Here is a 25,652-nt window from a genome sequence, read left to right as displayed (position 1 = left end):
TTTGTTTATTAATCTGTTAATGCACACTGGGTTGTTTCTTCCTTTTGACTATTGTGAATGATACTGCTATGAGCATTGGTGCAAATATCTGTTTGAGTCTGTTTTCAGTTTTGGGGATTATAGGCCTAAATGGATTATAGACCTAAGTTCATACTCAAATGGTAATTCGATGTTTAACTTTTTCAGGAACCATGTAACTCTTTTCCACAGCAGATGCACATTTTGCATTCCCACCAGCAATTCATGAAGGTTGCGTTTTCTCTGCAACCTCATCAATACTTATTTTCCATTTCTTTAATTCTACCCATCTTAGTAGGTATGAAGTGTTATCTGCTGATTTTGATTTGTATTTCCTTAATGGCTAATGTTATTGAGCATCTTTTCACATGTTTAGTGGCCATTTACATGTTGTATAACTTAAATCTTAAAAGACAATTTTATTTCAGCTATTTCTGAGTTTTGTGGAGGAGGAGAATGCTCATTTTGTCTCTGGATGTAGCCTAGATATGTAACTATAATTTTTGAGGTTGAAATAAATATTGAGCCACCCTCAAATTACCTCCGAAGCATTTTGTTAAATAAGGTGAAAAATCTGGCAAAATTTAGTTCTTACTGTGGCTCCCCTTTCTTTCTTTCTATCTGTTTCTCTCTCTCTCTGTCTCCTCCCTCTCCTCTCTCTCCTCTCTTCTCTCTCCTCTCTTTCCCCTCTCTCTTCTTCCTCATAGGCTTTGGATCTTTGGTTACCCTGTTGTGGTTATCAAAGATCTCCATAAAATGTTATTTCAATTGTATTTGATGTACATCACACACTGTGTCAAGTTCTGTTCTTTAGAATGTAAGCTTCTCACTATCTGTTTTGTTTACTGTTGTGTGGCCAGTGCCTGGAATAGTCCCTTGCGTCTAATTGGTTCATAGTACATTGTTGCTGAATCACTGTCTACTTGAAAAATTAAAAGTCTTGGTTTGAATTTAGATTGATGTGCATATATAGCAGCAGTTCAGTTTAGCGTTAATTTGCCAGATGACCTTAGATCTTGGGAATAATTGGACATTTACAAAGCATTATATACTGGTATAAAAGTACATCATATACTGGTATAAAGTTTTTCTTTAGACTTACTTCTTCCTCACTTCGGGGCTTCTTCTGAAATACTTAGAAAATGATCTAGTTTTAGTTACTCTCTGAGATAAGATTGCTGTATCAAGAGAGTGTCAGCCTCCTTGCTGAACTTTAAACAGATTGTTCTTATAATGTCCTCTGGCAGATGGGGAAATTTTTTGACTAAGGTATTTATTGGGATAGAGAGTAATCAAACATATTATGCAAAACATTGCTCTCAAGCACAACTTTAGAAAGTGTTCTTGGCCATTAGATCCTTGAATTTGAGATTAGTGTTTTAGGTATTCCAAACATCTACTGACCTTATCTTGACTGCTATCTGAGTAGACCTCAAGAATTTCAAGCTCATTTCCTTTTGTACTAGCTGTTTTCATTTGGTCTTTAAAAATAGCTGAAATATGTGGAAGAAAAAAGTATAACTGAAAACTTTTTTTTTTTTAACCTTTTGGACTCACTGGTTATTTATTCAGGTATGTATGTTATAAAACAGATAAGATATTTCTCATTGGTAGGAGATGTAGACAAGGATCAGTAAATATTTTCAGTTAGCTCTGTTGGGCCATTTGAGGCAAACTGGAATACTAGATTGGTCTCCCCACCCAGATAAAAAAGTTCTCCAAAGTCCAAAATTGATTATAAATGCTCAAAGATTTTTCTTGATTTTAAAATTTTCTATTACTTTTCTCATTTGGCTTAAGAATTGGCCCTATATTTAAGTCTAGGAAGAACAAGCATTAATATGGATATATTTTGTGTTTTAAAATTTAATGCATTATCACACAGGTTATTACAGAATTTGGAAATTTGTCTATTTGAAGAAATGGAGTAGTCAACATAATTTGATGTCTAATAAATTGTGAGTTGGTTTTTTCTTCCAGCATTAGATTTTTCATTTAAGGAATACCTTTCAATCTCACTCACCATCAGTCTTATGACCATATGGAATTAAGCATGGATTTATTCATACTGGGAGGAGGAGTATGAGTTGAGTTATAAAATGGCAAACATGGGGAAAATGACAGCATTTTGGGGATTTTTCTCTTAGTTCTGTCATTGTCCTTAGTGTATGGTTTCAGATTCCATTCTCTGTAATCATAGCAGAAGCTTTAATGACTTCCTGCTGTCATTTGGGTGGATGAACATTCATTGTGCTGAAAGCATAACATGCATTATTTCATTTAATACTCACAATGAGTTAGCATTATCTTTTCCATTTTAAAGTAGGGAAACTAGAGTTCTGCATGGCTAGATGAATTGCTCTCTGTCACACGGCTAATAAGCAGAAGAGTCAGAATTTGAGTTTGTATCTGTCAGATTTTGCTTGAACGTTGACTTTTAAACTCATGGGGTCATGGACTCTTTCAGAATCCGATGAAAGCACAGAATTTTGCATACAATATCTGGAGGTTCATGGACCCTTGTATCCATGCATGGGCTCAGAGACCTCTGGGATTTTGCAGTCTTTCCTCTTCTTTCAGTATAAGAGAATCTTTCCTGCTCAGTCTTTCCCCAAAGTGTAAGTGCTGGGAGGATGGAATATGTGTAAGCAATTCAGGACCTTCATATATTTTTTAATGTAATTTTATTGAGATATATTTACATACCATGTAATCATCCAAAGTATACAATCCATGGCTCACAGTATCATCATAGTTGTACATTTGCCACCACAATCAGTTTTAGAGCATTTTCATTAAAAAAAAATAAGATAAAATAAAAATAAAAATGAACACCCAAAACATCCCATATCCCTTATTCCCCCCTGTTATTTACTTGTCTATTTTGTCTTTATTTTCTTACTCATCTGACCATACACTGGAAAAAGTAGTATCAGTCACAGGGTTTTCACAATCACATGATCATATCGTAAAATCTGTGTTGTTATATGATCATTGTTAAGATTCGAGGCTACTGAATTGCAGTTCAGCAGTTTCAGGTACTTCCTTCTAGCTATTCTAATATACTAGAAACTAAAAAGGAATATCTATGTAATGCATAAGAATAACCTCTAGTATGACCTCTTAACTCTATTTGAATTCTCTTAGCCACTGAAACTTTATTTTGTTTCATTTGTTTTTCTCCCTTTTGGTCAAGAAGACTTTCTCATCCCACAATGCCAGGGCCAGACTTATCTCTGGGAGTCATGTCCTACATTGCAAGGGAGATTTACACTCCTGGGAGTCATGTCCCATGTAGAAGGGTAGGTTAGTAAGTTTATTTTCAGAGTTGGCTTAGAGAGAGAGGCCATCTGAGCAATGAAAGGGATTCTCTAGGGGTGACTCTAAGTCATAATTATAAGTAGGCTTATCTTCTCCCTTGCAGGAATAAGTTTCATAAGGGCAAGCCCCAAGATTGACAGCTTGGCTTATTAAATTGGGAGTCCCTAATTCTTGAGAGAATACCAGGAATTCCCCTGGTGGAGAGTTTAGTATTTCCACATCTTTCTCCAGTCCCTCAAGGAGCGAATAACTTTATTTTCTGTCCAAATTACTCAGGGATATATCAAGGTATTACATTCATCAGTCAAAATAAGATCTCATTCCCTATTCAAGGTTCCATGTAATTATGTTGTTTGAATAAACTGACCGTACTGGTTAAGTTAGCTAGAGTGCTACAGAACATAAAATTTTGTACCAAATAAACTTTCTTTCTTTGGCCTCCCACAGAAGTTGAAGTTTTAAAATATAGTCAGTATCAACCTTTACTGTGTATTCTGCTTTACCTTAGTCCTAACCAGATCAGCTTCATTCATATATCTAACTGAAGTCTGATCTGTTTTTCAGCTTATTTAGCTGTTGCTGTATGGGGTAATACTGATTTTCAGAGCTACTGAACTCTAGCTCTGAGTCTCAGGTGTCACATAGATACCCAAAGTTCCAGGGAATGACCAGGTTATACATAAAGAGCTCAGTATCTCAGAATTTAGAATGAAGTTAAAACTCAAAATACATGTGGCTGCTGTAAGAACTTATATTGGAACCTTTACAATAAACCTTATTGAACATTCTGTACTATTTAATCATTGCCCAATCTCTGCCCACATTCTGTCCCCTGATAACCTGTGCTCTCGAATTCAATTCTCAGAGTTTGTACACTGTAGTGAGGGCTTCCACTATTTGTCTACTTGTTTCTGGCTGAATTTACACAACATAATGTCTTCAAGGTTCTTTCACCTAATTGTGTGCCTCATAACTCCTTTCTTGCAGCTATTCAATATTCTGTCGTATGCATATATCACAGTTCATTCTTATGTTCATCAATTGATGTACCCATAGGTCACTTCTAGCCATTGCAAATTGTGAATACTACTGTCACAAATACCAGTGTACAAATATCCATTTGTGTCACTGCTTTCAGTTCTTCCAAGTATATACCTGTTCCAGTTTGCTAGCTGCAAGAATGCAATATTCCAGAAATGGAATGGCTTTTAAAAAGACAAATTTAATAAGTTGCTGTTTTACAGTTTTCTAAGACTGTGATAATGTCCATATTAAAGCAAGGCTATAGAAATATCCAGTCTAAGGCATCCATGGAAAGATACCTTGGTTCCAGAAGGCTGATGATATTCAAAGTTTCTCTCTCATCTGGAAAGGCACATGGCAAACATGGCGATATCTGCTAGCTTTCTCTCCAGGCTTCTTGTTTCATGAAGCTCCCCCAGGGGTGTATTCCTTCTTCATCTCCAAAGATCTCTCGTGCCTGGACTCTCATGGTTCTCTGTGGCTCAGTTGTTCTGAAGCTTTCTCCAAAATGCTTCCTCTTTTTAAAAACTTCCAGTAAACTAATCAAGGCCCATGTGGAGTGGGTGGAGTCATATCTCCCTCTATTCAAAAGTTAATACGCACGATTGGGCAAGTCATATCTCAGTAGAGATAATCTAATCAAGCCCCCAGCATGCAGTGCTGAGCAGAGTTTTAAAGAAGATGATTGGATTAGTATTAAGCCCTTCATTCAGTATTGCTGGGTGGGGTCTTTTTTATTGTTTCCATAGAGATGTGTCCCACCCAATTGTAGGTGGTAACTTTTGATTAGGTGTTTTACACAGAGATGGGTCACCACCCATTCAGGATGCTAACTGGAGCCTTTTAAGAGGGAACCATTTTGGAAAACTCAGAACTAACAGAGTCCACATAGCCAGAGATCTTTGAAGATGCAGAAGGAGAACACCCCTGGGGAATCCTTATGAAATGAGAAGCCAGAAGAGAAAGCTAGCAGATGTCGTCATGTCCCTTTTCAGCTGAAGGAGGTGTTCTGGACCCACTGGCCTTTCTTGAATCAAGGTATCTTTCTCTGGATACCTCACTTTGGATGTTTTCACAGCCTTAGAACTGTCAACTTGCAACTAAATAAATTTCCCCTTTTAAAAATTATTCCATTTCTGGTATATTGCATTCTGGCAGCTTTAGCAAGCTAAAACACCATCCTAAGTAAACAATCGATGGTTCCTGGTATAATTGTGTAGTTACGCATTCACCACCACAATCTACATTAGAACATTTCTGTTTCTTTTGCAAAGAAAAAAAAGAAGAATTTAAAAATAATAATATAAAGGAGAAACAACATCAAGTTCCTATACCCCTCCCTTATGTCCCTATCTTACTGACATTTAGCTTTGGCATATTGCCTTTGTAACAAATAATGAAAGCATATTACAATATTATTGTTGACTATAGACTCTAGCTTACATTGATTATAATTTTTACATATATCAAACCATTTTCAACACCCTGCAATGTTGACATTCATTTGTTTTCCCTCATGTAAAAACTTTCTTATATTGTAACATTTTATCACTATCATTGTCCACTCTAAGTTTTGCTAAGTTATACAGTCTCAGTTTTTATTCTGTCTTTCCTTCTGATGTCATACATGATCCTAGCCTTCCTTTTTCAATAATACTTACTCTCAGCTTTGTTCGTTATACTTATGGTATTGTGCTACCAGCAGATAGTATTGTGCTATCCATTTTTTGGTCTTTACAATCAATCATGTTCAACATTGTATACTCCTTCAGTATTAAATGCTCAATCTCTATTCTCTTTCTATCTCTTGATAATGTTTGTTTCAACTTTAACTCTCAGAATTCAGTCATTATTGTTAGTTCATATTAGTGAGACCATGTAGGATTTGTTCTTTTGTTTCTGGCTAATTTTGTGCAAAATAATGTCCTCAAGGTTCATGCACATGTCATGACTTTATTCTGTCTTACAGCTGTGTAATATTCAATCATATGTATATGCCACAGTTTGTTTATCCATTCATTTGTTGGTGGACATTTGGGCTGTTCATATTTGTAACAAAATAATTTGCCTCTGAAAAATGCTCTTTTTCCTCCCCCTAGAAATGCTTCTGGTCAATGGCCCTCCACTTCAGATCTCAGAAAATACCAACTGGGGGCATTCTTTTTTTTTGAGATTTATATTTTATTTATAGGTAAATGAAAGAACACCACCTATACAGTCTAGTTTGGGAGAAGAAGAGTTGGCTGCACAATGATATGAGAAAGCAGTCCATGTTACCATTTCTTTAAACAATGATTTGTTATTTAAAGAGAAAAAAATACAAAGAAAACCAGCCATTTCTTCATGTTGCATATGTGAAATAATTAAAAATAAAATGACTTTTCAAAACTCCGTAGTCTCTGTAAATGTGTGAGGTTACTAGGATGTTGCTTTCATTTCAGTGACGGCCTTTGCATCCCAGAGCAATGGCCCAGAGCAAAAGACTCAGTATTCATCCAGAGTATCAACCCAAGGAATGGAGAGACCTCAATCCTTGAGAGCCTGAACTTTCAGCTTCTCTGCTTCCATCTTGGTCTACTGTTCCACCCTCTGTTCTTTTAGGATTTCTTCGATAGACACTTGCTGGAGGGGTGTGCCACCTTCCTTTTCCGAGTCTATTTCTTTTAGTAGGACCACATTTTCTCCTCTGACCACAAAAATCCCTCAAAGAATATCACCATATTTTTTGCCCACATGAACATGCTCCACAGTCTGATTTAACGCTAAGTTAGCAAATTGACCAATGGGTCTTAAAAAGTCTGTTAAATGTTCTTCCGTCTCAAAGCAGGATGAAGTATTTTTCCCAGACTTCACAGGAGAAGTCTGGGAGGAAATGAGCTGCTACTCATTTTCAGTGTCCTCATGAAGCTGTTGGTGCCGGGCATTTAGTTCATTTTTGAGCTGAGATAATATTGCCGGCGCATCTTTCCACCTAGCTCTTTCCATCACAGTCGCTGCCGCGGCAGTGTGGCACTGGAGCCCACAACCTGACCAACAGGAGCACCCCGGTGCTCGGTGGCCCGTCTGAAACACTTCCATCCTAACCCCCATTTTCTTGAAACAACTCACTGTTAGTGAAAAAGCCTACCTCAGGGAGAAAAGACGGGAGGTTGATTGTGTGGATTCCTTTATTGCACCTCTGGTGTTGAATCTATGCCTGCCTTTTCCACTAGGCAACTTATGTAGTAGGCATGTAACAATTCTGCAATGAATGAATGGATGACTCAGAATTCCTCTATACATTAATCAAATTTCCCAGCTCATTATTGACCCCTCTACTTCATTCTTGTCAGATACACATCCTACACAAGTCTGATATTTTCTTATTGCTTAGTAAAGACTTTGCTCGTATCACTTTTTTAACAATATCATTGTTTGGCCAATGCTTTCCTGTTCAGTTCTCTAAGCAATGTGGTCTAAACAAATGTCACTTAAATTTCCTTTATCTTTTGATGAATTGACAGATTGTCCAAAGGTGATTTAAATTCTTGCTTCAGATGCTGATTTCACTGGAAGAAGCTAAGCATGTCGTAAATCGCACATGAGAATTAGTATTATGCAGTAGAAATAATTTTTTCATCAAGGGCAAGGTCACGTTGTATGGTAGTTACCAAAAGGTGTGCAGTGTTTAGATTTAATTATAAATACAACAGAGTAATTGTGTTATTTTGAACAAGCTTTTCCTGAGCAAGCTAAGAAATATATATAAGTACTCTCATGCTAGCTGGCAGAATCTCATTTTCTTTGTAAATATAAAAACATTGTCTCAGTTCAGTCTTGTTATAATTGTTTAGACAGTTCAGACTTTAATGACTTGAAAAATCAGTTTATATGGAACCAACTCTGTCAAGTGAATTTTTGGCAGATTGAACTTTGCACCACTTGATTCAATTGTAGTAAGCAATACAAGGTTTTTCAGGCAACAAGGTAGAATTTGGGTGCTAGTTGAACTTGGGTTCAAATCCCTGCACAGTACTTGTGTGACCCAAGGAAACTAATGTAACTTCTTTGGGGTTGGTTTCTTTCATATGTTGGTATGGTTATACATGACAGTAAGAGCAATAACGATTTATTGGGTTCTGACTATATGTCAAGCACTGTGTAAATGCTTTACATATGTTTAATTTAATCCCAAGTGTGACTGACTTTCTGTCTTTTCCCAACATTTCAGTGATGGGGCGGGCAGACCAAAGATGGACAGCATTCGGACCAGGAAGAGGCAAAGGCATATTTGTTACCTGACAACTCTGTTTCTCAGTGAAATGTTATTTTCCTTTAGGTCGTTTACATTTTCTTTTTCATCATGTAAATTTATTTGCTAATTGGAATATTATATTGAGAAAATATGTATTAGAAAAAAATGACTTGAGAAGCGTCATTCTTAAGTCCGCCAGTAGGTTCTATTCACAGCTACAGAATGAGAATTAAGTGTATTAAGTACTCACTATAACGCCATCCTCTTCCTTGCAGAGTCTGCAGTGAATTATCTAGGAAATAATCTAAAGTTTCATTCAACTGTATTTTGCATTAACAAATGAGATTCACATGGTGTATATTTGTTTTGCCTGCATTTTTATTTCCTGACATATAGTTTGAAATTAAATTTATGCTTGAATCATGACTTAAGGAAAAGAACACCAAAATTATATTTTACATTATGATAGAAAAACATGCTCGTTAATAAAGTACAATTTTAGTTCACATTTGGGGATTGCTTTAAGTACTTTTAGAATATTTTTTGCACTTACATGAATTACTGCAGTTTATTATTTTGCTTGACATTGTGATTTTAAAGTCCTATTAGGCAGAGAAGTATAAGTATGAGAGGAATGGGAATCATATTAGACTAGTAAGATATCTGTTGGGAAACTGTATCATGCTTGGGGCAGAGCTGTTTGATAGGAAGCCTTCCATGGACTTGCTTGCTGGCAGAGTTAGAGGTATCAAGCTGATAAGATATACTTTAGGAGAGTTCCCTGTTGAGGAATTTTCTAAAGCAATATCTGGTAGCACCGCTTTTGGGTGAACTTGTGGGGCCTCTAGAGTCAGAATCATAGCCGAGCAATAAAAAATGGCAGAGCCAGTGAGCCATCGAAGTGCTGGCTGCCATCACTGGTGAAGGTGGATGGCTGTGGTTTAGCTGCAGCACAGATAGGTGTATTTAGTGGTTGCTGTGGCAGTTCACACCACAGAAGTGCTTCTGTTCTGCAGTTTGTGAACTATGGGCACGGGGACAAGGCTACTGTAAATTGCCATTCCATTTTGAATTCCTCTTCTGCATGTCATGATTCTGTTCTACTGTTATTTCTATTTTTTCATTGAGGCATTTATTATATTCTTTGAATTTAGGTAAATGGGATATAGGGTAACGACTATAAGATAATTCTTACTGCCCTGGTAGCACTTACATATCCGTGGCCAGTTCATTTCCTTCTACTTTTAAATATAATGAAAATATCTTATTTATTTTAAAGTAGCATGTCGTAGAATAAAATGTAACTGGTATGTGGTATGGTACTTAAGCAGTTAAAAACTGTGGAGTGTATTTCTTGGATGATATGCCTTTACTTAGATAATCCCAGTCCTTTGGTGGAGGATGAAGAACATAGTCAGTTTAGGAGAAAATCCATTAAAGCCTAAAGTGTGGCCCTGATTACATAGATCTTTATATTATTGATAAAAAAAAAGGGGGAAAATAGCTTCTCTATAATAAAAAAAGGAAACAGCTTTACTATTTTCCGGAGTATTTGTATAGAAGAAGAATTTAGTACAACTAGAAAATCACCTTGTAAATATGTAGAAGAAAAAAGGTATTTCATGTAATAAGAAACCAGATTTATAAACTTTGACTAATGAAGAAAACAAGTATAGCTTTTAGTAACAGAAGTATAGGAGCTCCTTCATATGCACCTCTTTAGGGTTTTAACAACAGAAGTAATTTCCTTGATTTTGTAATCCTACCATCTCTTGATGAAACTAATTTAAGACCAGTAGAGCTGCATTTTTTAAATTTCTAGAAATGTTAACACATTGAAAAATATACCTGATAGTATTCCGTTAATCAAAAAAATTGCCTTTGACTAGATTCATTGTTAAAATGTATTAAAGCCCATATTTGTTTAGCTTTCTAAGATCCACTTTCCAATTCCTTTTATCTTCCTGTGTTCACCCCCCCCCCCCCGCCCATCCCAACATCACAAATGTTTTTGTGTGATGGGGTAGAACTATAATTGTAACCCAACAAAAGTGAATGTCAGAAAAGAAGCAACTATTCCTAAGTATACTATTTCAGTTCTCTTCATCTTTGTACTGTGCAGTTGCAATTTCTACAAATATCGTGCACACTGCTCGGTGTCTATGGCAAGACAAAATAGGAAACAGTAAGACTTGAGTTCAGGAAAACATGTAAAAAATGTTTCTCTGTAAATTAATTGAAGCCTAAACTCTGGAATATGGGCCCAGTAAGACTGAGGTTATTGGTTGTCCCACTATCTTCTCAACAAAAAGAAATTTCCTAGGGGTGAACCCCAAGATTGGGGTCTCAGCCTATTGATTTGTCCCCACTGCTTGCGAGAATATAAGGAATTTCCCAGAGGGGGAAGTTTAATATTTCCTCCTTTCTCCCCAGTCCCCCAAGGGGACTTTGCAAATACATTTTTATTCTCTGCCTAAATTACTCTGGGAAATATTGGGGCATCACACTAACCTGTACAAACCAACAAGATTTCCTGCCCTATTCAAGATTCCATGTAATTATGGAATTTAAATAAACTGACCATACAAGTTACATTAGGTAATGGTTGATAGTGTTCTAATCCATATAACTGAATCTCTTTATCTACAGCAGCTATCATTGTAGCATATGTTTTGCTGATTTGTCTTTCTTTCCCTACTAAAATGTAAGCTATGTGAGGGCAGGGAATTTTTTCTCTTTTGTTCAGTGTATCCAGAACAGTGTTTGACACATAGTAGATGGTCAGTCAATATCAATTGAGTGAATTGATGAATCTTTCTACAGTATTAGTCCATTTTTCTTAAAAAGTACAGTATATTATAATTTTTGAAGAATGATCTCACTATGTTTCAGTGTTGTTGTATTCTTTAGTATCTTATTGTCCAGCACAGAAAATAAAAAAGATATGAGCAGTTCTACTTTGTGGCTAGTGATCATGATTCAGGCCTTGGATGTTCTTTCAATAAACCCCTAAAACTGGCTTATCATTTGACTCTTTTCCTAAAAAAAAAAAAAAAAGAAGGCTACAACAACAAATAATGTGCCCACTACTTAGGACTTCAGTTAGTTGACTTCAGTTTAATGAAAGTTTCACTGTAATTAGAAGACCAAGATATACCTTTGGTTATTTTCTTAAAACCTTATTTATATATGATAAGAGTATAGTGATACTATATATTATTATCTTGGCTATGTAGACCAAGGATAGAAGAAAGTAGATGAAAATTAAGCAGAAAAGCAAGAAATATTGCCTATTTTGAGGCAGTGTGACCACAAAGGAAAGAGTGAAAAAGTGAAATAATCATTATTTGTGGCAGCTCAGTGTAGAGGTAAATACCAGGTTGAATTAGGTTAATATTTGTTAGCTATCCTTGTTAAATGATTTCTGCCTGGGCTAGTTTTTGTTTGTTTTGTTTTTTGCATGGGCAGGCACCGGGAATTGAACCCAGGTCTCTGGCATGGCAGGCAAGAATTCTGCCACTGAGCCACTGTCGCACCACCCTGGGCTAGATTTTATCTAGTGCTATGTCCTCTCTTCTCTTTCCTGATGAAAAGTCTCCTGACTTTTCCCTCGTATAAGAAAGGCATCAGTATAAAATGATATTTGCAATTTTAAATGGAATTAACTTTTGTCAAACCCAGTGCATCAGTGGCTTAAAAAATCTTCAGCTAATTTGTGTGTCCCTCTGCTCGACTTTAAAAATAGCACAACTAAAAAGACTCTTGAACTGATTTGATGAGAAATGACTTGTGGATTAGGAAAGGGTTTACATTCTGACAAGATTTGGACCTGCTTATAGTAGTAACTGGTATCTCTTCAGAGGACTTTGGATTGAGGCACTGCCCCATCTATTCAAGTTTAAAAATCTGTAAATTATCTTTTCCTCTCAACAAAAAGTTTAATTATTAAACCATCTTGTTCCCAGAGTATACAACCATTCATTTAAGGGAGGTCAACCATGTATCTGAAAAGAAGCTAAGTTCCTTGAAACTTTTGCTTTCATCGTAGTTTACCTAGCAGGTGCAGTTATCTATACTATTTTAGGGGAATAGCTATGAAACTTTTAAATGGCTATGAAGAAATCATCGAATAACTTTATGAAAATTAATCTTTTTTTGTTTGTTTGAGCAAAATAGGAAAGAAAAGGAGAATGCAAAACTAACTGATGAGACATTTTCACACAAAAATCTATTCAGTGATAATTGAGATTCAATCAATTCAGTGATAATTGAGAATGCAAAACTATCTGATGAGACATTTTCACACAAAAATCTATTCAGTGATAATTGAGATTCAATCTTTAGTTATTTGAAGGCTTCTGTAGGAATGAGTTTCCCATGGGTCAAGTCAGTGGAGTTGTTTTTTTCTTCCAGCTTGTTTTGGTCTCCAGTTAGGACAGACAACTGTGGAGAAAGGAAAACCATGTGGAGGTAATGTTTCTTATCAAGAAAAGTTCTGGAGAAGTTAGATAACAAGGAGAGGTGGGTAGTCATGCATGGAAAAGCAAGTAATTATAGGCCAGCCTATGGAAAACTGTTATTATAATTAAATTAAGTCTATAAACAGTACCAGCTCAGGCATAACCCGAAAGATTTGGACTCAAGAGAAGACAGTGTGATTCTGGGAAAATACCCTAGACCAAGTAATGATTGATAGTAGTTGAAATTTAAGGTGCCCAAAGAGCCTGTCTGTACCAAAGGCTTTGTATTTCTTCAAACAAACAAAACCTCTTGCTATATCCTGATGTAAATATGTAAAGAAGAAATTAGTTTGACTATTATTTGAATAGTTATGTTTTCAGGGAAGAAGCATGCCTGACTCAAGTTTTGTTCCATTCTCTGTCATACTTAACAGATCATATTTGCTCAACTTATGTACTCATAAACATAACAAGTGCTTTTATGTTTTATCAGTACAATTAGAACTTACAAAGTACTTTACCACGACTTTTTGAGGGAGGCAGTGTAGGTGTTTTTACTCAGTGAGGAAGTGACTTACCTAAGAGCAGTGGAGAAGAGTGGTGAAGCCTGGACTCAGATGCCTAAGCCTTTTGACTGCCAATCTAGCACTCTTTGCACTACCCCATGCTATTAGAGCTATTGGAATTACAAGTATACAGCCCTAGAGGAAATAACTGGCTTCTATGCTACTAGTCAAACCTCAAAGACATAAATAACAATAGGTTCCAAACAGCTAAAATGTCTTTCATATTTGGCTTTGGAAAATATGCTTGAATTTATGAGTGAGGTAATAAAATTACAATGAAATTGGCCAGAGTTCTCTAAAGCTGTATATGAAGCAGGTTATTTTCCTGCTCATCTTTGGAACATGAAGCTATCCTCAAAACTAACTAACTTTGCCTAATAGCCAACGGTTACATGTTGTCCATACAACTATTTTGAATGCCTGTCTTTGGAAAAATATGAAACGTTCTCTATCTTAAACAAAAGGCACTGGCTGTAATTATTAACAGTAGTCATTATACATGACTATATAATGTTTAGGCTTATTTGTCCCTTTGATAAATAACCCAAGACTACTGTGCCTTTGTAATTCTTTATAACTTTTTTGGGGGGGTGGGGTGCATGGTCTGGGAATCAAACTCTGGTCTCCAGCATGGACAGCAAGCATTCTACCACTGAACCATCCGTGCACCCTATAACTTCTTTTTAAGAAGTTTTTGATTATATGTGCCTTCTCCCTTTCTGAAAGGGTATTACCCATTGCTTCTTGCCACTCCTAACATGCTTTTATTTAACAAGCCTTTTTCCTTTAATTTGTCAATTTTAATCTGCTTTGGATTAGATAACCAAATCACTGAACTAATTTAAATTATGCATCAAATAAAAAAAAAACGTGGAATTCTCACCTGCCATGCCAGGGACCCAGGTTCAATTCCCTATGCCTGCCCATGCAAAATAAATCAATAAGTAAATAATAAATATAAGTAATAAAAAAAGCCTCCATAAAAGATAGAAGTTGCTTCTTTGTCAGTGGTATGTACCTTATAACTTTGACATGTCTCTCATTGCTCAAAAACATTTTTTGCCTATTCTCTGTTCTTTAATTACATTCAGAGTGTAGGTTGCCAGATAATTGTCAACTTTACAAAGTCTTGACCTAGTTATAGATATTAGAAAATAGAAAATTTAATTAAGTCATGGCTAACCTCATCTATTTTCTGTCTCATTATTTCAGTAGGCTTTTTCTTAATGACCTTAATTTGATGTATTTAGCATTTGAAAATAAAGTTTTATAATTCTGTACTTTAGTATTTCTGCTCTTTTCTGTTTGTTTTTTGAATGGGTCTTTCATTACTTTGGAAAATTAATTATAGATTTTCAAGATTGTTAGCCAAGACAAACCAAAGAATTGAACTTAACAGAAAATTCTTTGCCTGTTGAGAATTTAATCCCAACATTTCATTACCTAAAACCTCACCTACCCATTTTTTTCTTTTTCTTTCTTTCTTTATTCATTCACTCATTCATTTATGAAACAACCACATACAAACACAAACATTATTACCATATGATCATTCCATTCTTGTTGTATAATCGATAACTCACAATATCATCACATAGTTGTATATTCATCATCATGATAATTTCTTAGAACATTTACATCAATTCAGAAAAAGAAAAAGAACACGGAAAAAAATTCATACATATCATACTCCTTTCCTTCCCTTTCATTAGTCACTAGCATTTCAATCTACTAAATTTATTTTAACATTAGTTCCCCCTATTTATTTATTTTTAGTCCATATGTGTTACTCATCTGTTGATAAGGTAGATAAAAGGAGCAAAATCACACAGTCACCTTGTGAAAGCTATATCATTATGCAGTCATCTTCAAGATACATAGCTACTGGAAGACAGCTCTACGTTTTCAGGCAGTTCCCTCCAGCCTCTCCATTACACCTTAACTAAACAGGTGATAACTATTAATGCATAAGAATAACCTCCAGGATAACCTCTTGACTCTGTTTGAAATCTCTCAGCCATTGACACTTTATTTTGTCTTATTTTGCTCTTCCCCTTTTGGTCGAGAAGATTTTCTCAGTCCCTTGATGCTGAGTTCTAGCTCGTTATAGAATTTCTGTCCCATGTTGCTAGAAAGGTCCACACCCCTGGGAGTCATGTCCCACATAAATGGAGGAGGGCAGTGAGTTTGCTTGTCATGTTGGCTGAGAGAGAGAGGCCACATCTGAGCAATAGAAGAAGTTCTCTTAGGGATGACTCTTAGGCCTAAATTTAAGTAAGCTTAGCCTATCCTTTGCAGGGTTAAGTTTCATGTGAACAAACCCCAAGATTGAGGGCTCAGCCTATTGCTTTGGTTGTCCCCACTGCTTAGAATATCAAGAATTCTCCAATTGGGGAAGTTGAATTTTCCCCCTTTCTCACCATTCCCCTGAAGGGACTTTGCAAATACTTTTTTATTCATTGTTCAAATCACTCTGGGATTTATCAGGGCATCACTCTGGACAAACCATCAAAATCACAAAGGTTCCAGGTATTATGGTGTTTAATTAAGCTGTCCACATAAGTTATATTAGGAAATGCACTAGTTAAAATATAAATTTTGTACCAAATAAACATTTTTTTCTTTGGTCTTATACATAGCTAAAGTTTTAAAATATCAATTACCATCTATTTCCAACACCTTGCAAAATTGACATTCCTTTGTTCTTCCTCAGGCAAAAACATTTTAAAATTTGTACATTTAGTCACTATCATTATAAACTGTAGGCATTCCTAAATTATACCATCTCAGTCTTTATCGTCTATCTTTCCTTCTGATTTCATTTGTGCCCCCAGCCCGCCTCCCTTTGTCATTCTCACATTCAGCTTCATTCAGTGTTCTAACATAATTGTATTACAGTTAGGTAGTATTGTGCTATCCGTTTCTGAATTTTTACAATCAGTCCTGTTGCACAATCTGTAGCCCTTCTGCTCCAATTACCCAATATCTACCCTATTTCTAACTCCTGATGGTCTCTGTTACCAACTGAAATTCTCCAAGTTCATTCACTAACGTCAGTTCATATCAGTGAGACCATGCGCTATTTGTCCTTTTGTTTCTGGCTACTATCACTCAGCATAATGTCCTTAAGGTCCATCCATGTTGTTACATACTTCATAACTTTATTCTGTTTTACAACTGCATAATATTCCATCATATGTATACACACAGCTTGTTTAGCCACTCATCTGTTGATGGACATTTTGACTGTTTCCATCTCTTGGCAATTGTAAATAATGCTGCTATAAACATTGGTGTGCAAATGTCTGTTTGTGTCCTTGCCCTCATGTCCTCTGAGTAGATACCTAGCAATGATATTGTGAGGTCATGTGGCAATTCTATACTTAGCTTCCTGAGGAACCGCCAAACTGCCTTCCACAGCGGTTGTATCATTTGACATTCCCACCAACAGTGGATAAGTGTGCCTCTTTCTCCACATCCTCTCCAGCACCAGTTGTTTCCTGTTTTACTGATAATGACCATTCTGGTGGGTGTGAGATAATATCTCATTGTGATTTTGATTTGCATTTCCCTAATAGCCAGGGAAGTTGAGGATCTTTTCATGTGCCTTTTGGCCATTTGCATTTCCTCTTCTGAGAAGTGTCTGTTCATTTCTTTTGGCCATTTTGTAATTGGGTTGTCTGTCTTTTTTGTTGAGTTGAACAATTTCTTTATATATTCTAGATATTAGACCTTTATCAGATATCAGTCTTCCAATCCATGAACATGGTATGCCAATTTTTAGAAATGACCCATATTATAATTATACTATCTCAAGGAATCACAAGTTGGTATTTGACTATGTATATGTAGAAAGTCTAAGTGTTAAATCCAAGGATTATTATGTATGAGATTCTAGTTACATACATACAAATAGTTATTTCTGGCAGCATTTTTAGATTTATCTACATAAAAGTATTTTATAATATATAAGCTTGATTTTGACTAGTCTTACGCACTTCTTAAGGTAGAACTTGAACAGAATGGCAACAAATATATGTTTACTACTATATAAAATGAGTCAGTGTTCAAATGTCCAAAACCTTAGACTTTCCCGTCTTTAAAATAGCTAATCAGCAAGTGGCTTATTTAGACAAATTCCTTGCTACTTCTTTGTAAGGTGTATGATTTGTGAAAAACTAATTGTGATACAACTTCACAAATGTATTTGTCTGTTTCAATTTGATTTCCTTTCCCTATGTGGCATGAGTAATAAATGTATTACTAATGTAAATAAATTATCACATTTTAAGAGTTAATATCTTAAACAATTTGCCATTTTTTTTATAATGCTAGCAGACTGTTCAGCAAGTGTTTTCTTATATTTATATCATAATCAGTTCATGAAAGAAACAACCACAGATTATACAGGAAACCTATAGTTTTAGAATTCTGTTTAAATTTTTATGTTTGGAGCATTCAAGTCGAACTGCATTTAAAGGAAAAAGTAATGTATACAAAGGGCATGTTTAAGACCGTTTAATTTTTGTTTAAAAATGATGTCCTGTTATGACCAAAATAATTTTTAAATCCTAAAAGATGCTTCCCTGGACTTTATATGGGCCTTCTGCATTAAAAAAAAAATTTTTTTTTATTTTGCATGAGCAGGCCCCGGGAATTGAACCCAGGTCTCTGGCATGGCAAGCGAGAATTCTGCCACTGAGCCACTGTGACCCACCCTCTTCTACATTTTTGATGAAAAAATTAAATATTTATAGATTAAGTGCATAGCAATGGTACTTTCAACCCAGACCTTTGTGTTTTAAGATAGAACACAAAACATACATACAACTAACAAATGTATTGTGCTGAGACCAACCAAATAAATGTAAGCGATTAGAAAATAAATTTTAGAGGGGTCAAGAATTGATTTTGTTGGTGTTTGCAGAGACTAAATATCTTTTAAAAATATAGTGGTTTTCTAGGAGCAAAATGCCTTCATGTAGTTTTCCCTTCATTCAATCCTTGTGATAGGGTGGTAAGGGAGATATTACCTTATTTTACAATTGAGAAAACTGTATTGGACTGATTGACTTTTCAATTCCACAGCTAGTACGTGGCAGCGCCAGAAACCAAACTCAGAGCTTTCAGACTTTAAACATTGTTTTCTTTCTACTACACCAAAATTTACTTTTTTCTTTTCTGTAAGTTTAAAACAAAGGAAGGAATAGTACCTCTTTCCCATAAATGTGATACATAAACTAACCTTACAGATAAATGTAATTATTTTATAAATGTAGCCATCACTTTAGAAAATAATTAATATTAGGACTCAGACTTTCTGCTACCTTAAAATGTTTTGATTTTTAAAAATTTGATTTCTTTGCAAATTTTCAAGGATAGGTTTGTTATGTAACTTTCTCCTGCATAGTGATGGAGGGGCAGTGTGAATTTGTACAGTGGTTCTCAAACTTTAAGGTAATTCTTAAACATGAGAATTATCTGAGCTTGAGTAGTACTTGGATAGGGTCAAAAACTTCTCCAGATAATTCTAATGGAGGTGGCCCAGGGACAGTGCTTAGAAAAACACTGACTTTGATGGTTTAATGCAGAAATGACTACTTTGTAGGGTATGGTGAAGATTTAATCCACAATATATCTAAAGTCCTAGGAACAGAACCTGGTACATAGTAAATGTTCAAAATATTCCTCTCATGTGATGGGCCAGGTAGCAGTCAAGAAGCAAGAGGATGTTCATTCGTTCATTTGACAAAATGTTTCCTGATTCCTGCATCATTCTAGGAGTTTTGTGGATATGAAGGGATGTTTACCCCTCTCTTTTCAAATTTGACTGATAGACTCATTTTAAAGGTTTAGTTGCTTCATAAAATATTTTAATAGTAAAGGTATAGATAAAAAAAATTGTAAGATGAAATCAATATGAAGGCATGTTTCTGTAATTATTCTTTTACCATTAGATTAAAAATTCATTTTTTATTTGAATGAAGATTACAGTCAAAGAAATAGCTTGACTGTTACTATTTCTTAGTTTTATTGTTGTTGCTCTGGAGCTACATTATCCAATATAATAGCCATTAGCCACATGTGACTGTTTCAACTTGTCAATTATAATTACAAAGCATTAAAAAATTAGCTCCTCGGTAGCACCAGCCACTTTCCAAGTGCTTAATAGTCACATTTGACTAGTGGCTCCATATTGAACAATACAATAGAACATTTCTGTCCACATAGAAAGCTGTATTTGACAGTATTATTCTAGAGTCTAGAAACAAAACTGATTTTTCAATTTCCTTGATCTGTAAAACGTTACTGAGATAAATATTACCAGTGACCTGAGGCTGTCATTTCAACTCCTAGGAATATTAAGTACATTAATACCCTATCAGGTTGCCCAGGCCCATGGCAAATATTGTTTTATCTTAGTGGGTTCATTCCATAGCACCTATGATGTACATACTGACATCTGGGCATCTGAGTAATACTGTTAAGTTATATTGCTGCTTTAGCTTTGTGTGTGTGTGTGTGTGTGTGTGTGTCTGTGTATGAGTTTACATGAACAGCATTACAGTTTTTTTCAATTTGTAACTAGTAAATTTTGGGGGCCAAGTAAGTGTTGAGATTGTATCTAATGCTACTAGAATTTATAATATTTTCATGAAATAATTCATTTAGAGAAACTAAATTTTAGAATAATGAAAAGTTTGGATAATACTGTTTAGTCAGAATTCTACTTGGTAGAAGCCCAGTTATGCTTATTTTAAAATATTATGATAGGGGTGCATGGGTGGTTTGGTCATAGAATTCTTGCGTGCTATGGGACCCAGGTTTAATTCCTGGCCTATGCACTCCAAACAAACAAACATTCAATAAATGGTGCTATGATAAGGGAATATTCATGGAAAAAGAATGAAATGTGACCCCCTACGCACAGCAACAACAAAAAATTTATGATAAATTTAGTTTTTTGCTAATTTGAAAACTAAATACAATGTTTTTCAGTATATTGGATTTTTTTATTAAAACCTGTATGCTGAAAAGTTGAATAACCCCCACTATATTCTGATCTCTAGGCCAATGTGTAAAAAATATGAATGCATTTTTGTGTAGAGTTCATGTAGTTGCCTCTATGTCCTGATTATGAATATCTAGAAATAGATAGGTTTGCCTTTTTTTTTTTTTTTTTTGGTTAGTTTTGCTATTGTACTTTCCTGAGAACAGGTAATAGGAGACTTCTGCTACTTGGTTCTAGGTCATGGATTAGCTCAGTTAAAGTAATCAGAGTACTTCTGGACATTACTGCCTCCTTCAGTGACCTTCCCTCTTTCCAGATCACCTACTTCAGCCTCTGGTACTACAACAAGCAAAATCAGCGCCGTTGGGTAGATTTGGAGAAACCTCTAAAGAAGCAGCTGGATAAATATGCATTGGAACCAACTGTCTATTTTGGAGTGGTGTTTTATGTGCCTTCTGTTTCACAGCTGCAGCAGGAGATTACCAGGTAAGAAATAATGTGCTGCTTGTTTTTAGGAAGTAATCTAGTGAAATTTAAAAAATGGAACTGTTGGAGTCAGAAGATAAAAGACTGAAACTTTGCCCTTCCACCCCACAACTTTAGCCACAATATTATATAGAGGTTCTAATATGTGGTTATATCAGACTGTTTTACTGTATGCTACATGAGTTATGGGTTCTCTAGGCACATAGGAATGATTAAGGGAAAAATAATATTTTTCTCTGGCTGTGATCTCTTTTTGCGGTGATGTCACCTCTAATGTTTTCCTTATTTTGTTTCTGATCCTTTGTAACAGTGAAATGAGAGGAGATTAAAAGGAAAATCAGTCACAAAATCTTTGTTCATTTCTTAAGGAAATGTGCAGAGTGGGTTTTATAATCTGACTCTAGCAGCTATATTCTTTAGATTGTGTGGGGTAAGTAGGTATTTAAGATCAGAAGATTTTGATCAACGAGTAGTGTACTTAAGCAGGACAAAACTAGAAAGAGATGATATTAAGAAGAAGGAGCTAGATGTTCTTTTTTTTTTCTTTTCTGAAAGACAAAACCAAGAACAGTGGGATAAAATTTAGATTCTTGAGCTACCATCTACCAGTACCTTATCTTTCAAACCTGATTTCACATTAATTTTGAGACCAACTAGACTATTTCCAGTGGCCTGAACATGCTACATGCCTTTTCATCTTTGTGTCCTAGATCTTTCCCTCACATTAACGTACTGGAATCCTATTCATCTTCTGAATTATCCTTCCTCCGTGAAGCCTTCAGTGACTCCCAGGCTGGAATGAACTTTGCTTTTTCCAGTTATCCTAGAATTTGCTTATACTTGTGTTAGGATGGCAATTGTCATAGCCTTTCATTATGGTGATTTGTATACTTGTCTCATCTCTTTCCTAGATTTTAAATCCATGCTTTCTTTAGCTTTACCTGTCTCACAATACCTAACAAAATGCCCTGGATATAGTATGGTACGGTCCCTTGTTTGTGGAATGCTGTTTTTAAATACTGAGTTTGATAGTTAATTATTGGAAGAAGAGGGAAAACCAGTATTAGGCAATAGGGCTGAACACACACTGGCTAAATCAAGTCTGAGATATGAATCTTTGAAGAGAGTCATGGAAGCCAAGAAAAAAAAAACATGACCTGATGATTTTGACTCATTTATCTAAGCATGTGTTGAAGATATCATATGGTTTGATCCAGTAACTATGTTGGTTAATGTAGGAGATTAATACACAAGTGAATATACTTTATATCCTACCCTGGAGGAGTTGCCCACAGTCTGGTAGAACTGGCAGTTCTTGTAAATAAATAATTACATTACATTAGGATAAATACTTTAATTAAAGCACTGGATTCCTAGGGATGGGGGATGGGGAACTTGAACAGGAAGGTGAAGAAGTGGGCTTTTCAGGTGACTTTAGAAGGAGTTTTCTAGTTAGAGGTAACAGCAGCTTGGGCAAAGCAATGGGAAAAGGGATGCAACAGATGTTTTCAGGGAATTTCAGATATTACTGAGAGAGGGGAGAGGAAATTTAAAACCAGGCATAGCTCAGTCATAGAGTCATGGTATAATGGAGAAGACATTTTCAAATTTTAATGAAATGTAATGATCAAATGTAATGGGATGGAATGATCAAATGCAATTTGACTAAGATTATCCTTGTGGAATAATTGTGGAAGATAGATGTGGCAAGACTGTAGGTAGGAGACTAGTTAGGAATGTTTATGGCATAATCTAAGCATTAGTCTAGTAATATGGACCTGTACAAAGGCATTAGCAGTAGGGAGGGTTGAGAGAGAATGGATCTGCTAGATTGAATCACTAGGATTCCTTATTAATTAGGTATAGGAGAACCTGATGGAGAGAAAGTTTGTGTCAGAATTAAATCTGACCATATGTAATAACAGAAAATCCTAAATATCATTTTTTTGCTCCTATAGAAGAAATCATGCCATCCATGTAGAGCATGTATGACAGCTCCATAAAGTTTTTAAGGACTCATGTTCTTTTTTTCTTTCCATTGCAACATCTTCAGCATGTTCTTCCCGTTCATTGGGTTACTTCATGGTCCAAGATATCTAGAGAGCTCTAGCTGTTAATATATATATACATATATATATTGTGCTGGTTTGAAAGGATGTATGGACCCTAGAAAAGTCATGTTTTAATCAAAATCCCATTTCCTAAAGGTAGAATAATCCCTATTCAATATTGTATGTTTGAAACTGTAATCAGATCATCTCCCTGGAGCTGTGATTTAATCAAGAGTGGTTGTTAAATTGGATTAGGTGACAACATGTCTCCACCCATTTGGGTGGGTCTTGATAAATTTCTGGAGTCCTATAAAAGAGGAAACATTTGGAGAATGAGAGATTCAGAGAGAACAGAGCAGAACGACATAGCCACGAGAACCAGAGTCCACCAGCCAGAGACCTTTGGAGATGAAGAAGAAACATGCCTCCCAGGGAGCTTCATGAAACAGGAAGTCAGGAGAAGAAGCTAGCGGATGACACTATGTTCACCATGTGCCCTTCCAGATGAGAATGGAACTCTAACCATGTTCACCATGTGCCTTTCCAGATGAGAGAGAAACTCTGTGTTCACCATGTACCTTCTCAATTGAGAGAGAAACCCTGAACTTCATCGGCCTTCTTAAACCAAGGTATCTTTATCTGGATGCCTTAGATTGGACATTTCTATAGACTTGTTTTAATTGGGACATTTTCTCAGCCTTGGAACTGTAAACTAGCATCTGATTAAATTCCCCTTTTTAAAAGCGATTCCATTTCTGGTATACTGCATTCTGGCAGCTAGCAATCTAGAACATATATATACACATGCAACTATAAATTATATGTAAGTGTATATGTGTTTTATAATTATGTGTAATCTAAATCGCTAATTTGTCCTTTTGTTGAAGTCTTGGGCTGCATAGAACTTAGCAATAAAACAGCAGACTCAGAAGTATCATTTATACCTTTTTTTTAAACTCTTTTTTGTGAAATGTAACATACAAAAAAAGGAACAAATTTCCAAGTACATTTTAACAAGTAGTTATAGGACAGATTTTAAAGTTTGGTGTGGGTTATAGTTACACGATTTTTTATTTCTTCTTCTAGCTGCTCCAAGATACTGGAGAACAACAGAAATATCAATATAATGTTTCAGCAGTCATACTCATTTGTTAAATCCTATCTTCTCTGTTATACTTCTCCTCTTTAAATAATACCATATATACAAGCATTAGATTTCAAAGGACATGCAACAGTTCATTGTAGAAGAGATTTCAGAGTTTGGTATGGGTTACAATTCCACAATTTTAGGTTTTTATTTCTAGCTGCTCTAAGGTACTGGAGGCTAAAAGAAATATCAGTATATGATTCAGCACTCACACTTATTTGTTAAACCCGACCTTTTCTGTATAATTAATTCGACTATCACCTTTGATCTTTCTTCCACTCTTTATGGGTATTTGGGCTATGCCCATTCTAACTTTTTCATGTTGGAAGGGACGATTGATAATGTGGGATAGGCGGATGAAACTAGTTGATGTTCTGGAAAGGCTGGCCCCTCTGCATTTCAAGACTTATTGTGGTACAGGGATCATCTGGAGGTTGTAGGTTTTGGAGAGTTACCCTAGTGCATGGAACCTTTGTCAATCTTATATAATGCCTTAGGTATCCTTTAGAATTGGCCGGAATGGTTTTGGTTGGAGTTTGGGCAAGTTATGACAGGTAGCAGGGTCTAACTGAAGGATGTGTAAGAGTGATCTCCAGTGTAGCCTCTTGACTGTATTTGAACCTTTTCAGCCACTGATACCTTATTTGTTATACTTCTTTTCCCCCATTTACTCAGGTTCTCACAGTGGTTATCCATGGGGGTTATCGCCCACACCACCAAGGAGACTTTCATCCCTGGATGTCATGTCCCATGTAGCAGGGAGGGCAATGTTCACCTTCAATATGGAAATATTACTTATAGACCACTAGTGAACCACCTTTACTTCTGTCTGTTCCCTTCCTATTAAGTTCAGCCTCATTAGCAGACTGTTCACCCATCTCAAGCTTCTGTATATCTCTAGGTCCCCTATATTCTGTATTATAAGCCTCTGATTTTACCTTTACCATGGTTGTAAAAGTGGAATCATACAGCTTCGATTATTTTGTGTCTGGCTTATTTCACTCAGCATTATGTCCTCTAGGCTCATCCATCTTGTCATGTGCTTCAGGACATCATTTCGTCTTACTGCTGTAAATATTCCATCATGTGTATTTACCACATTTTGTTGATCCATTCATCTGTTAATGGGCATTTGGTTTGTTTCTTGTTTTGGCGATTGTGAATAATGCTGCTGTGAACATAGGTGTACAGATCTCTGTTTGTGTCACTGCTTTCTGTTCTTCTGGGTATATACTGAGTAGTGGTAATGCCGGGTCATAGGGCAACTCGATATTTAGTTTTCTAAGGAACTGCCAGACTGTCTTCCATAGTGGCTGTACCGTTATACACCAGCA

The 25,652-nt window shown here is 35.8% G+C and overlaps 1 protein-coding gene across 4 annotated transcripts in view; it reads left to right on the top strand.

The window, feature by feature from the left end:
* The window catches only part of PTPN21 (protein tyrosine phosphatase non-receptor type 21), a 139,362-nt gene that overhangs the window by 9,728 nt on the left and 103,982 nt on the right, over positions 1-25,652 (top strand). For 3 of the 4 annotated variants that reach the window (XM_077123262.1, XM_077123264.1, XM_077123263.1), the window contains exon 3: positions 20,951-21,120. In XM_077123262.1, the coding sequence (XP_076979377.1) occupies positions 20,951-21,120 (170 nt within the window). Of the gene's footprint in view, positions 1-20,950; positions 21,121-23,718; positions 23,801-25,652 lie in introns of those variants that run through there. The other variant, XM_077123265.1, reaches the window with a different exon arrangement.

The sequence above is a fragment of the Tamandua tetradactyla genome, chromosome 12 (assembly GCF_023851605.1).
Source record: "Tamandua tetradactyla isolate mTamTet1 chromosome 12, mTamTet1.pri, whole genome shotgun sequence".
NCBI classification, from domain to species: domain Eukaryota; kingdom Metazoa; phylum Chordata; class Mammalia; order Pilosa; family Myrmecophagidae; genus Tamandua; species Tamandua tetradactyla.
Note: the sequence above shows the minus strand (reverse complement) of the source record. Positions and strands in the feature narration are given on the sequence as shown.